The 14322-nt window shown below is 44.3% G+C and overlaps 2 protein-coding genes across 3 annotated transcripts; one reads left to right on the top strand and one right to left on the bottom strand.

Annotated features, from left to right (window-relative positions):
• Nucleotides 1-1990: 1990 nt before the first annotated feature.
• LOC112226750 (microsomal glutathione S-transferase 3) lies at nt 1991-4960 on the top strand. Of its 2 annotated transcripts, none has more exons than XM_024391269.2 (6): nt 1991-2119; nt 2751-2879; nt 3056-3129; nt 3269-3326; nt 4275-4347; nt 4444-4960. In XM_024391269.2, the coding sequence occupies exons 2-6, from the start codon at nt 2763-2765 to the stop codon at nt 4611-4613; spliced, it is 492 nt and encodes a 163-aa protein (XP_024247037.1). In that variant the 5' UTR covers nt 1991-2119; nt 2751-2762; the 3' UTR covers nt 4614-4960. The 2 variants fall into 2 exon arrangements, with proteins under 2 accessions (XP_024247037.1, XP_024247038.1); XM_024391270.2 differs by having other exon boundaries at nt 2020-2119; nt 2729-2879.
• A 354-nt stretch (nt 4961-5314) lies between these two features.
• On the bottom strand, nt 5315-13874 carry LOC112226748 (flocculation protein FLO11). The gene is made up of 5 exons (XM_024391268.2): nt 13566-13874; nt 12676-13002; nt 7701-8015; nt 7429-7586; nt 5315-7289 (listed from the first exon to the last, which is right to left on the bottom strand). The coding sequence occupies exons 1-5, from the start codon at nt 13630-13632 to the stop codon at nt 7239-7241; spliced, it is 918 nt and encodes a 305-aa protein (XP_024247036.1). The 5' UTR covers nt 13633-13874; the 3' UTR covers nt 5315-7238.
• Nucleotides 13875-14322: the final 448 nt, after the last annotated feature.

Here is a 14322-nt window from a genome sequence, read left to right as displayed (position 1 = left end):
CGCTCAAATACACAAAAATAGGAGTCAACCTCTGACTCTCTGAACAAAGGTACTAAGGTAATCTGCCTACTAATGTCAAACGTGTTTGAGGACACAGCAGGTGAGGACGGCTCACAAACAGGCACAGTAGGAACGAAGGCTAGCCTTGCTGTCTCTGCCTCCAGTTCCATCTGGCGCATTTTGAATTCCAACTGCCTTTGTTCTCTGTCTGCCTCAATTTTACACATCGCCAAATGCCGTTGTTCTCGTTCTTTTTCTGCCTCAATTTTACACATCTCCAACTGGAGAGTCTCTCGCCTAATTTGGGCTCTCTTCCACCTCCAGTTGGAACTGTGCTAAACGGACATCCCTCCTGGCATCACCATTTGACAGTGGGGAGAGTGGATCAAAACAGAATAATGTGGCTGGTGTTTTAGCCTCTCCCTCATTATCAGACACCAATGGGCTTACAGGAGCAGCAACATCCCCTACAGGGGTAGTAGACTCAGGCAGCGGTAACACAAGCACCTGCTCTTCCAACAATACATTTAATACTAGCTGTTTAACCTCCGCCTTAACTAAACTCTGCGGAATCGATACTGAATAATGGTCAGCCAAGGTCATTAAATCAACTCTACGACATTTGTCAAAAACCTCCCACGAAGGGTTATCCAAAAAGGATTTCAAATCAAAAGTAGTAATTTTACACTACTTCACAAGTGCCAAAGAAAATAGCAAACACTAATGCTACTTCAGCTATGACACTCAACACTGAACTATACCACTACAACAATCTGCATGAGCGGCATGGGTGTCAGTTATGACAGATCCCGGACGAGCCCCCACTTATGTTACGAATCCCTTTTGGCCCGACAGTCTAGGGGGGATGGTAATGAGACCCGTAACATAACTCATGCAAATTATTATTGTGACAAAGTGTGAACGAAATAACCACGACAACAGAAATCTACCATCAGGGGGGGAAGCAGGAAAAGGGGCTGAGGGGCTGAGCTGGACCCAAGGAAAGAGACAATAAATATACAAAAACACCCCTAAGCTAGACTAGCCTACTTTAACAGCTAACTAACTAACCAAAATTACAGTGGGTGGTCCGCCCAGATCTAACTAGTGTATTTAACAAAGTTCACCTACGGGTAGTGTATGCCCATGGGCGACTTGTCTTGGTTTCCCCCTTTTCCCACCAGCAACAAACAAACACCATAACCAAAAACAATACTCACAGGTGATGACAAAGTGCTATGGAGGTGCTCAAACAAAAGAGAGGTTAAGACACAAAGCGAGAGTGAAACCAAGACCTACAGACATGGCATTTACAGAGAGAATTGAGCTCTAGAGCAAACAAATGATGGGGTTTTTAAACCATGGGGAAGGAACTGTGATAGGGTAGGAAATAGGAGGAGGTGTGTCTTCTGATTGATGATTGATTGTTGACTGATTGGGGAGTGATGATTTTCACCTGTGAGGGGAGAAGGAGAGAAAAGAAACACACACACAGGATACACACACAGGATAACTGTATCCGTAACATGTGTTATTTCATAGTTTTGATGTCCACTATTATTCTACAATGTAGAAAATAGTAAAAAATAAAGAAAACCCCTTGAATGAGTAGGTGTGTCCAAACTTTTGACCGGTACTGCATATTTATACAGAACGTGTGAATAAAACATGTATAAACTGTGTTCATAATTATATGACAATGTTGTAGGTTAAAATTCTATTAGACAATTTCTGATATATCACATTGCTTACTTAAAAGCAGTAAATTCATCACCTATGCCTCTACTACCATTTAGACTGATTTGGATTTCTCCATGACCACCACCGCTGTCATTTTCATACTATTCTGGAACGTTGAGGGTTTATGCCAGCCTCTAGTAATTTGATTGGATCTCCATGGTTGTGAGTGAAATATAGCCCTGTTTAAACTCATTAGGAAGTTTCACACTCCCCCACCTATATTATGGTATGGCCCATGAACTCTACCCCACTACGTGAAAGCGCCACGCCTCTCCTGTGGGTTAATTTGTGACTCATCTATGCAGGAGCAGACGAGCCAGGATTACTGACAGGAAGAATACAGACAATTTGCGAACATTATTCAGATCATCATTTACAGGTAAATACTATTTATTTTACAAGTAGTATTCAAGATGATGTGTTGTTGCTGGATATAATGCTGCACTCCTAGTTCTCCATTGGCTTAACCTTATTTTGGGAGATTTTAGCGCACCAAGTTTAACTGCATTTACCCGGTTGAAAATGCGTCAAATGCGCATTTTATGTTTTCCCTGGTAACTTTTATGTACTACACATGCATAGACGATATTTCGAATCAAGCAGCTGGTCTTATATACTACGTAACATAGTAAACGTAAATCTGGGACACTCAATAGTATGATATGTTATGTTTGGTATAGTTATTTAAGGCAAAAAGTTGGGTGGTTAATCTGTTTTATGAATGTATGTTTACCCCTGCGTCCAGGTTGAATCAAGGGGTAAAGGGTTTTTAGTAGCCTAGTTACACCATAAACTAGCCTACAAATAGACAGAATAAGTACATTTCATATTTGCTTAGAAGCCTATGCTCTATGGCAGTGGAATAGCTTTCATGTAATGTCCTTTAAAACATAAGGCCTACTAACTAATCTGTTACCTGATTGGATTGAACTTTCAACCAGTATCTTATCTAGAGTGAAAGTGGGATAGACCAACTCACCTATAGAAGGCTATGCATTTTCCTCTTGCAGATCAGTGCCAGGATGGTTGTGCTGTCTAAAGAATATGGGTTTGTCGTTCTCACTGGTGTTGCCAGCATAGTCATGATCGGCCACCTCGCCGTGAAAGTTGGCAAAGCCCGCAAGAAGTACCAGATCAAAGTGAGTGACCTGGGACAGCTAAATGGATACGGCTTACCATGTGACTTCCTCTGACCAGGAAACATTTTGGGCTTAAGTTACAGCATTAAAGAAGGACCCAGTTTTCCTAACCTCACTAGTAGGCCTACTCTGTGTTTGCTAAGAAGACCTAATCTTCTCTTCTCTTTGTTGGACAGTACCCTCAGATGTACAGCGATGACCCAGATACCGGAAATATCTTCAATTGCATCCAGCGGGCCCATCAGAACACGTATGTAGTAATACTATAGTATGTACATGTAGTAAGTAGCTGACAGAGTCAGCAGAGAGAACACAATATGTTTTCACACACAGAGTTAACATTTCTTACTGTGATATTAGGTCCACTAATAGTTGTTATTTCTTTACAGCCTGGAGATCTACCCCATCTTCCTCTTCTGTCTCACCATCGGTGGCCTGCATAGTCCTGTAATTTGACTTCCATTTATTAATTTACTCTATGTTAAATTCACATGCCGTGCATGCCAGACTGTACAGCTGATTAGTCAAAGTATATTCGGGAGCACACTCATCTGTGTCTCTGCAAAATTGGATTCCCATTCATTAATCCTTAACACTTTTACGATGGTCATACCAAGGATCATTTAGCAATTTGATTTGGAATTTTAGGACCCATTTAGGTATAAAATAAAACATAAAATATGTTATTTGATGAAACATTGAATTTGGCCTGACTGCTATTAGCCCATAGAAACACATTGAATACAGATTCATACATGTAAAAGCAAATAATAACAAATTAATCAAAAGGAAGTTTGTTTTAAAGTGTCTGTCCTATATTTGAGAGAGATAAGAAAGATCAGAAAATGATGTAAAAAGGTTTTCACCTATATTTTTAACACTTATTTTGGGGGCCAATTAACTACTTCCATGTATACTTCCATTAATTATTTTAACTGATACCGGGCTACCTTCAGGGCGTCCTGGAGCAAAACATTAGTGTGTAGCCAAAACTCGGCGGTACCGACTTAAGATGAGTCCTATGACACTTGTGGGCGGCGTAGAGCAAAACGGAGAACACCATTGTGTTCACGAGAGTCTCCTCTTTCCATAGACTGGTCATATTAGTCAGTCGGCCAAACCTCGGGGCGCTACAGACGTTTTTGTGAGAAGACCGATTTTCCATGGTCTGACAAACAAACACCGCTGTAGCTCGGCTACCTTCCACCACAGATGTGGAAGACCACCATTGGTGAATGCGGTGGATTGAGATACAGCCCATGCTTAAACAGACACATTTTGATGGAGTTTTTTTATTTATTATACTAACTAGATTTCCTCGGGGGCACGGACATCGACTTGAGTTTTTTTTAAGGTATTAAGTAGTATACTAACAGGGAGCCTTGTGTGTTACAGTGCCTAGTCAGTGGTCTTGGAATGACTTGGGTTATAAGCAGGGAGATCTACGCATACGGATACTCCACTGGAGGTAAGACAATAGATATGCTTATAATACAATATTTGATTAAAACAAAACCATATGGCAGCCATTACTCAAGGGTTTTGTTCTATGTTATCCTTCCAGATCCTAAGAAAAGGGTGCGCGGGGCGTTCGGGAACATTGCTCTGCTGGGCATGATGCTGATTGTAGCCAACTTTGGCAGAACCCTTTTGGGCTGTGGAGACTGGGTGTGGTCTGGGATGAGACCGGGGATGAGGTTCTCAGCTCCCCTTCCTGCTACCATTCCCCAGTGAGGTACTGCAACCCCATCCGACCCCAATCTAATAGTAGTAGAATGTCTCTTGTGGCCATCCATACATGTGTATGGCATATGTAGAAAGACAGAGTTCAGTAAACGTGGAAACGGACAACCACTGCTGTTTGTGCCTCATTCCATAACTACACCACCCCAACTCCTCCCTGACCCACTACTGAACACTGACAAGCCCAGAGAACCTTCTGCGATGAACGACAGAGGCGGCACATGCTTCACCACGTTGATGAACCTATTCTTTGTGAGCGTGATGTTTTAATAAATATATTTGCCAAAACTGTTTTCTTAATGAAATAATAATGTATAAAATGACCATAATGACTTTAATGCTGGTATCCATGGCCGTGTGTGAAATGTGTGTTTTAATGCTGGTATCTATGGGCGTGTGGGAGATGTGTGTAGGTGTATTAGAGAAAGGTTGCCAAGAGGTTAATAATGTGTGTGAGGGATGTGTTTGTCCTCATTGTTCTGAGCTGCATACTTGTCCAAAGTTCACACACCACCTCTAAGTCTACATGCAGGCACAAGAAACACACTATTATTACCTTAGCCATTAGGCAATTTCTGTCCTTGATTTGTTGAATATGTTTGGATTAAGGCTGGGGACTGTACTAAGTAACAATACAATAACTCTCTGAACTTGTGAATCCCTCATCTGCCGAAGAGTCGAAAGCACACAGCTAAAAGGGTTTCAGTTTTATTATCAAACAAAGGGACAAGTCCTTAAAACATATTTCTTACAGTTAACTCTGCAACTGTATATCATCCTATATCACTTTAGGCACTTACAGGTAAATCACAAGTTAAATACTTAAACACTAAATATGATTTGTTGCAGTGCAAGACAAAACATGTCATTTTCAATCTAGATGTAATTTAAAACCTCAGTTCTTAGACATACATTGCTCTGATTCTGCATTTAGGTATTTCCAATTTACAAATCTAAAGGATCATTTGGTGAGACATAACTATCAACTGAATAGTTAAATATGTAAGTGTACATTTTGCATTCACATTTTGATAATAGTAACTAACATTTGTCATAATTTGTGTTTCACAAAGTTCCTTAACCGATCACTTTCACATGAAAGCACCATTGTGCTTCTTAACACCCTGCCTGCTTAACTCAAAAGCCAGCCACACCAACGTGTCAGAGGAAACACCATTCAACTGATGACGAAGTCTACCGGCAGGCGACCAGCCTGCTACAAGGAGCCAACTAAAGCCCCCCCTGGACAAACCCTCCCCCAACCCAGACAACGCTGGGCCAATTGTGCACCGCCCTATGGGACTCCTGATTACATCTGGTTGTGATCCAGCCTGGGATCAACCCCAGGTCTGTAGTGATGCAGTGAATTAAACCGCTGCCCTACTCAGGAGGCCTAGATATGGTTTTTAATCAAGTCACCCTTATTGGAGGGGACCCCCTTTCATTCACTACCCCCTAAAAAATGAACTTCTCTCTGTACATTGGTTAAATGTTTTGCCTTTATTTTACTCAGCAAGTCAGTTAAGAACAAATTCTTATTTTCATTGACAGCCTAGGAACAGTGGGTTAACTGCCTTGTTCAGGGGTAGAACAACAGATTTTGACCTTGTTTGCTCGGGGATTCAATCTTGCAACCTTTTGGTTAGTAGTCCAATGCTCTAACCACTAGGCTACCCTGCCTTTTTGGGGCTATAATTACAGAATCTTTACCAGTTCTCATGCAAGTAAGACCAAGGATGGGTGTTTTTCAAGAAACTCAAGCCCTTGTTAAGACAACCCACTAGGCATTCTGGTTTGAAAGAATACTTCACTCATGGGGCGGCAGGTAGCCTAGTGGTTAGAGCGTTGGGCCAGTAACCGAAAGGTTGCTAGAGCTAATCCCTTTTCTGACAAGGTAAAAATCTGTCGGTCTGCCCCTGAACAAGGCAGTTAACCCTAGGCCGTCATTGTAAATAAGAATTTGTTCTTAACTGACTTGCCAAGATACATTTTTTATTTTTTTTGGCCAGTTCATGGATTAGAATTGTCCCATAACATGGAGACTGGTGAACATTTAAATCACCTAAGGTCCCTCTACAGTAAGCATCTTTCACTCCCTGTCTATTTTCCCTCTATCATGGTCCTTGGCAACATCATCAAATGTGGCATTGTGTTTTCTTCATACATTACCAACTAATTTGGGGACTCCACTTCCACTCATATCCCCTAGAGGGCACTGTGACTGTTTCTATAACACAATAAAGTGGTCTGTGCTGTGTATGACCTGTATAAGGAGGGGGGGGTACATTACAAAAAACAAAACAGACCTCTGTGCAGATGAAACGTCTGAAAGCTTCAAAGGGAATAATGATGGTGTTGGCCTAATGTCGAAACGGAACCTCTGATGTCCTAATACTGCAACCCCTGATTGGGTATTGAATGCCTTCTAATTGATAACATAATACAATCAAATTGGAAACTGCTCAGCAGGGGGAATCATAGTGAGACAACATGGTCGCTGGCCGAGGGCCTCCAGTCCAGTCAAAAGCTTTGCCAGGATCCAAAACGGTGGCAGATTGGGTGTCTGCTGTGTAGCTAGAAGTAAAGTTGACTGTTGATGATGAGAGGGTTCCGTCATCAGTAGGTGTAAGTGTATCTGGAAAGTGGTGTGCCTTCCATCAAGTCATCCTGGACAGGAAGACAAGACTAGGATGAGTTCATGTTGAAAAGCACTAGATCACTTCAAATTCATCAAAATCATATATCCCACATCAAATGACATGCCATAGAAGACCTGAATAAATCATGTCCAGGAGAGGATGCTCACCATGGGTAGATCCTGCAGCCGGTGGAAGTCAGGGTGATCGGTCCGTTGGCGGAATTTGAGGAAGAGCACAACAGAGACAATGGCTGTGGTGATGATAAAGATAGAGACCAGGCTAGCCAGCAAAGGGTCCAGAGGAGAGTGGAGGTGTGGCCCTTTGTCTGAAACAAAATGTCAAATGCTTTGATTGATTCATTGGCTAATTTGATGCATCATTTGCTATCTGGATAATCAGTGAATTAGTTGATTGGTTAATTGGTCAATTATCCCCTTACCCTCATCTCCAATGGTAAGCTCTGATGGAACCTCCTGGTGAGGCGGGCTGGCAGGGACATGTACTGGGGCGGAGGTCTTGGTGTGCTCCGTGGTGAGGGTTTGGGTTGGAGCAGGGGTCAGTGCTGGGGTGCTGGGTTGGACAGAGGACTGGATCGGTGTTAAAACATGGGATGGAGGTGGGGTGGTGTCTAAAACAGGAGGTGTAGAGGTGGTGAGGTGGCCTCCAGCAGGGACAGGGTATGTTGTGTCCCCTAGGGTGGAGAGCAGTCCTGCAGGGGAGGTGCTCTTTACAGGGGACGTTGAGGAGGAGCTGTCTGAGAGAAAGTCCCAGAGAAATAGAATTACAACAGTATTATACATTGAGTGTACTAAACATTAAGAACACCTGCTCTTTGCAAGACATAGACTGACCAGGTAAATACAGGTGAAAGCTAAGATAACTTATTGATGTCACATCCACGTCAATCAGTGTAGATGAAGGGGATGAGACAGGTTAAGGAGGATTTGCAAGCCTTGAGACTATTGTGATATGGATTGTGTATGTGTGCCATTCAGAGTTTGAATGGGCAAGACAAAAGATTTAAGTACCTTTGAACGGGAAAAGGTAGTAGGTGCCAGGCGAACCGGTTTGTGTCAAGAACTGCAACGCTGCTGGGTTTTTCACGCTCAACAGTTTCCGGTGTGTATCAAGAGTGGTCTACCACCAAAAGGACATATAGCCAACTTGACAAAACTGTGTGAAGCATTGGAGTCAACAAGGGCCAAGGGCATCCCTGTGGAGCGCTTTCGACATCTTGTAGAGTACATGCCTCTACAAATTGAGGCTGTTTTGAAGGCAAAAGCAGGTGGGTCGGAACCCAATATTAGGAAGCTGTTCTTAATGTTTTGTACACCATGTATAATAACTGTATTACATAGTATACACATACAGGATCTTTAAGTAAGATACAGAGAAAGGTTCTGCAATGCCAAGCCTTTTTCCATGTACCATCATTCCTGATTCTCCTAAATGAGGCTCGGCTTATTATTTGAAATCAAAAGGAGAGGAATTAGACAAAGAACGCAAGTATGTGAGCACGAGAGTAAGAGCGAGACTGAAATCTGGATGCTGTTATGTAACATTGAGCTGAGGTGTTCCGGCGCAGACAGAGATGGCCGCCTCGCTTCTCGTTCCTAGGAAACTATGCAGTTTTTTGTTTTTTTACGTGTTATTTCTTACACTAGTACCCCAGGTCATCTTAGGTTTCATTACATACAGCCGAGAAGAACTACTGAATATAAGATCAGCGTCAACTCACCATCAGTACGACCAAGAATATGTTTTTCGCGATGCGGATCCTGTGTTCTGCCTTACAACCAGTGTAACGGAGTGGATCACATGCAGCGACCAACAAAAAAAAAACGACTCAGAAAAAGAGGGAAACGAAGCGGTCTTCTGGTCAGACTCCGGAGACGGGCACATCGTGCACCACTCCCTAGCATTCTTCTTGCCAATGTCCAGTCTCTTGACAACAAGGTTGATGAAATCCGAGCAAGGGTAGCATTCCAGAGGGACATCAGAGACTGTAACGTTCTCTGCTTCACGGAAACATGGCTAACTGGAGAGACGCAATCCGAAGCGGTGCAGCCAGCGGGTTTCTCCACGCATCGCGCGGACAGAAACGAACATCTTTCTGGTAAGAAGAGGGGCGGGGGCGTATGCCTTATGACTAACGTGACATGGTGTGATGACAGAAACATACAGGAACTCAAATCCTTCTGTTCACCTGATTTAGAATTCCTCACAATCAAATGTAGACCGCATTATCTACCAAGAGAATTCTCTTCGATTATAATCACAGCCGTATATATCCCCCCCAAGCAGACACATCGATGGCTCTGAACGAACTTTATTTAACTCTCTGCAAACTGGAAACGATTTATCCGGAGGCTGCATTCATTGTAGCTGGGGATTTTAACAAGGCTAATCTGAAAACAAGACTCCCTAAATTTTATCAGCATATCGATTGCGCAACCAGGGGTGGAAAGACCCTGGATCATTGTTACTCTAACTTCCGCGACCCATATAAGGCCCTGCCCCGCCCCTCTTTCGGAAAAGCTGACCACGACTCCGTTTTGTTGATCCCTGCCTACAGACAGAAACTAAAACAAGAAGCTCCCACGCTGAGGTCTGTCCAACGCTGGTCTGACCAAGCTGACTCCATACTCCAAGACTGCTTCCATCACGTGGACTGGGAGATGTTTCGTATTGCGTCAGACAACAACATTGACGAATACGCTGATTCGGTGTGCGAGTTCATTAGAACGTGCGTTGAAGATGTCGTTCCCATAGCAACGATTAAAACATTCCCTAACCAGAAACCTTGAATTGATGGCAGCATTCGTGTGAAACTGAAGGCACGAACCACTGCTTTTAATCAGGGCAAGGTGTCTGGTAACATGGCTGAATACAAACAGTGCAGCTATTCCCTCCGCAAGGCTATCAAACAAGCTAAGCGCCAGTACAGAGACAAAGTAGAATCTCAATTCAACGGCTCAGACACAAGAGGCATGTGGCAGGGTCTACAGTCAATCACGGACTACAGGAAGAAACCCAGCCCAGTCACGGACCAGGATGTCTTGCTCCCAGGCAGACTAAATAACTTTTTTGCCCGCTTTGAGGACAATACAGTGCCACTGACACGGCCTGCAACGAAAACATGCGGTCTCTCCTTCACTGCAGCCGAAGTGAGTAAGACATTTAAACGTGTTAACCCTCGCAAGGCTGCAGGCCCAGACGGCATCCCCAGCCGCGCCCTCAGAGCATGCGCAGACCAGCTGGCCGGTGTGTTTACGGACATATTCAATCAATCCCTATACCAGTCTGCTGTTCCCACATGCTTCAAGAGGGCCACCATTGTTCCTGTTCCCAAGAAAGCTAAGGTAACTGAGCTAAACGACTACCGCCCCGTAGCACTCACATCCGTCATCATGAAGTGCTTTGAGAGACTAGTCAAGGACCATATCACCTCCACCCTACCTAACACCCTAGACCCACTCCAATTTGCTTACCGCCCAAATAGGTCCACAGATGATGCAATCTCAACCACACTGCCCTAACCCATCTGGACAAGAGGAATACCTATGTGAGAATGCTGTTCATCGACTACAGCTCGGCATTCAACACCATAGTACCCTCCAAGCTCGTCATCAAGCTCGAGACCCTGGGTCTCGACCCCGCCCTGTGCAACTGGGTTCTGGACTTCCTGACGGGCCGCCCCCAGGTGGTGAGGGTAGGCAACAACATCTCCTCCCCGCTGATCCTCAACACTGGGGCCCCACAAGGGTGCGTTCTGAGCCCTCTCCTGTACTCCCTGTTCACCCACGACTGCGTGGCCACGCACGCCTCCAACTCAATCATCAAGTTTGCGGACGACACAACAGTGGTAGGCTTGATTACCAACAACGACGAGACGGCCTACAGGGAGGAGGTGAGGGCCCTCGGAGTGTGGTGTCAGGAAAATAACCTCACACTCAACGTCAACAAAACTAAGGAGATGATTGTGGACTTCAGGAAACAGCAGAGGGAACACCCCCCATCCACATCGATGGAACAGTAGTGGAGAGGGTAGCAAGTTTTAAGTTCCTCGGCATACACATCACAGACAAACTGAATTGGTCCACTCACACAGACAGCATCGTGAGGAAGGCGCAGCAGCGCCTCTTCAACCTCAGGAGGCTGAAGAAATTTGGCTTGTCACCAAAAGCACTCACAAACTTCTACAGATGCACAATCGAGAGCATCCTGGCGGGCTGTATCACCGCCTGGTATGGCAACTGCACCGCCCTCAACCGTAAGGCTCTCCAGAGGGTAGTGAGGTCTGCACAACGCATCACCGGGGCAAACTACCTGCCCTCCAGGACACCTACACCACCCGATGCTACAGGAAGGCCATAAAGATCATCAAGGACATCAACCACCCGAGCCACTGCCTGTTCACCCCGCTGTCATCCAGAAGGCGAGGTCAGTACAGGTGCATCAAAGCTGGGACCGAGAGACTGAAAAACAGCTTCTATCTCAAGGCCATCAGACTGTTAAACAGCCACCACTAACATTGAGTGGCTACTGCCAACACACTGTCAATGACACTGACTCTACTCCAGCCACTTTAATAATGGGAATTGATGGGAAATGATGTAAATATATCACTAGCCACTTTAAACAATGCTACCTTATATAATGTTACTTACCCTACATTATTCATCTCATATGCATACGTAGATACTGTACTCTATATCATTGACTGCATCCTTATGTAATACATGTATCACTAGCCACTTTAACTATGCCACTTGGTTTACATACTCATCTCATATGTATATACTGTACTCGATATCATCTACTGTATCTTGCCTATGCTGCTCTGTACCATCACTCATTCATATATCCTTATGTACATATTCTTTATCCCCTTACACTGTGTATAAGACAGTAGTTTTTTTTTGGAATTGTTAGTTAGATTACTTGTTCGTTATTACTGCATTGTCGGAACTAGAAGCACAAGCATTTCGCTACACTCGCATTAACATCTGCTAACCATGTGTATGTGACAAATAAAATTTGATTTGATTTGATTTTGAACATTGTGTGTTTTTTCAGTGTCAGGCAGAAGAGGTGTCAGACACAGAAGACACGCTCAGCATCGACAGAGAGAGTTATATTTGGCCGTCCAGTAAAACGATAGTTCCTACATCACGTTGCCACATCCCACTCTACACCCCTCAACTTTCTATACCCCTGGTATGCTGCCTGGCGGTGGGTTGGAGCCTGAGGCAAGCTTCTGTGTTTGCAAACAAGCAGCTTTTGCAGAATGCGGCTCTCTATTTTCAGACTGTACACAGTCCACTGGTACCAGCTACCTCTGGGTAACCATGGGGAATATAGGCAGGCTTAATGTCTCTGATAGAAGTCAAATATCCTTTGGGTTACTGTACCTGCGAGAGTGGCGTTGTCTTGGGTGACGGTAACGGTGTTGACTGTGTGTGCAGGTGCAGGCAGAGACGTGGACATCTGATTGGTCAGAGCCATGTAATCCCAGTCACCAGCATCTGTAACAGACTCTGACTGAAGCAGCCTGTCGCCGTCAATAAAAGCTGGTTCAGTTGAGGCTCCATTCGCTTGGTCTGGAGAGGTCTGTTTGGCAGGACTTGGCTCTGGCTCCTCCTCATCTTCATTGACCAATAGGAAGACTGGGGATGCAGTGGACACGCCCTCATGCTGGAAGGCGCCTGGGGTGACAGGGGCCAAAGAAGTGCTCTGACCTGCAAGAAAAGAATGATGAGGTCACTGTAGAAATAGAATGTTCTGGTGTTTCATTTTGTTGTGAATAGATGAAGTAGCTAATAGACATTACAAAAACATGACTGGGAAATAAGTAGGAAAGTCATATCATTAGGCCTACAGCATGTGTTTCCAGGGTAACTGTGTGACACATGCAGCTGTTGAACAGAAGTGAATGTTGTTCTGTAATTAGTGTCAACAACACAATTTAGGATGAGTGATCTCTGGTCAGACATGGTGTTTTACACATAATGCTTGATTACTGGCCCATTCGTGTCAATAGAAACTTCCTTCACTATAATAAACTGATAATAACCCGCACTGACACGCAGTCCTAGTGTATAACCAATCAATAAACACTGCCAAATAAAATAGGTAACATTAGGCTACATCTAAATGTAACCTACATTATACAGATTGTCCTACTGTCATCAGAACATACTGCGATGACAAGGTAGACTGAATGTGGAGCACAAAATATCGCTCTGCTCAGCGGGCTGTCTACTCAAAACACATCACACACACCGTTGACACCTAGGCCTACCCTTTGTCTCCGATGAACGGGTAAAGATCACCAAGGCACAAAGCAGTAGATTATTTTCAATATTCATTTCACTTGCTGCTTTCCGTGGATGACTAAACGCTCAACGGCAATAACGCCAGTTATCTTCTTCTTTGCTGGAGCGTGTTCTTTTCTGTTCTTTGCGTTAGATTAGTTGACAGTGAACATCACTGCTAAAAATACATACAGGGGTCTGGCATTGGAGAGAAGGGGTGGGGTTGATATGTGAGTTTCAAATGTTTTGCCCAGCTCCGTCAGGACGACGTCTGTCGATGGAACTCAAAGCCCACAGTGTGTTCTGAATGTGTCACGGTCTCACCGCCATGCCCCCCCCATGCCCCCCCCGCCCTTCAGCAGCTGTCACTGCTGCACCGCGTGCCCTCCACTCCGTGCGCACTGGGTAAAACACTCAATTCTGGGCATTCCTTAATCAGAAATACTGATAGGCCCTACACAGGCAGAGTTATAGATCTGTTGTAAAGATTCACTGTGTTTAAATGATTGTAAGAAAATTATATAGACCTGACACAGGAGGTTGGTGGCACTTTAGTTGGGGTTGATGGGCTTGTGGTAATGCCTGGAGCGGAATTAGTGGAATGGTATCGAAACACATCAAACAGGTGTTTGATGCCATTCCATTTGCTGTACATAACTAGTGACTGGTAACAGGTAACTGCCAAAATAAAGGAAACACTTAGTATATGGTATATAGAAAGCAGACACTTCCACACGTGTGGGT

The sequence above is a fragment of the Oncorhynchus tshawytscha genome, linkage group LG28 (assembly GCF_018296145.1).
Source record: "Oncorhynchus tshawytscha isolate Ot180627B linkage group LG28, Otsh_v2.0, whole genome shotgun sequence".
Classification (NCBI taxonomy): domain Eukaryota; kingdom Metazoa; phylum Chordata; class Actinopteri; order Salmoniformes; family Salmonidae; genus Oncorhynchus; species Oncorhynchus tshawytscha.
Note: the sequence above shows the minus strand (reverse complement) of the source record. Positions and strands in the feature narration are given on the sequence as shown.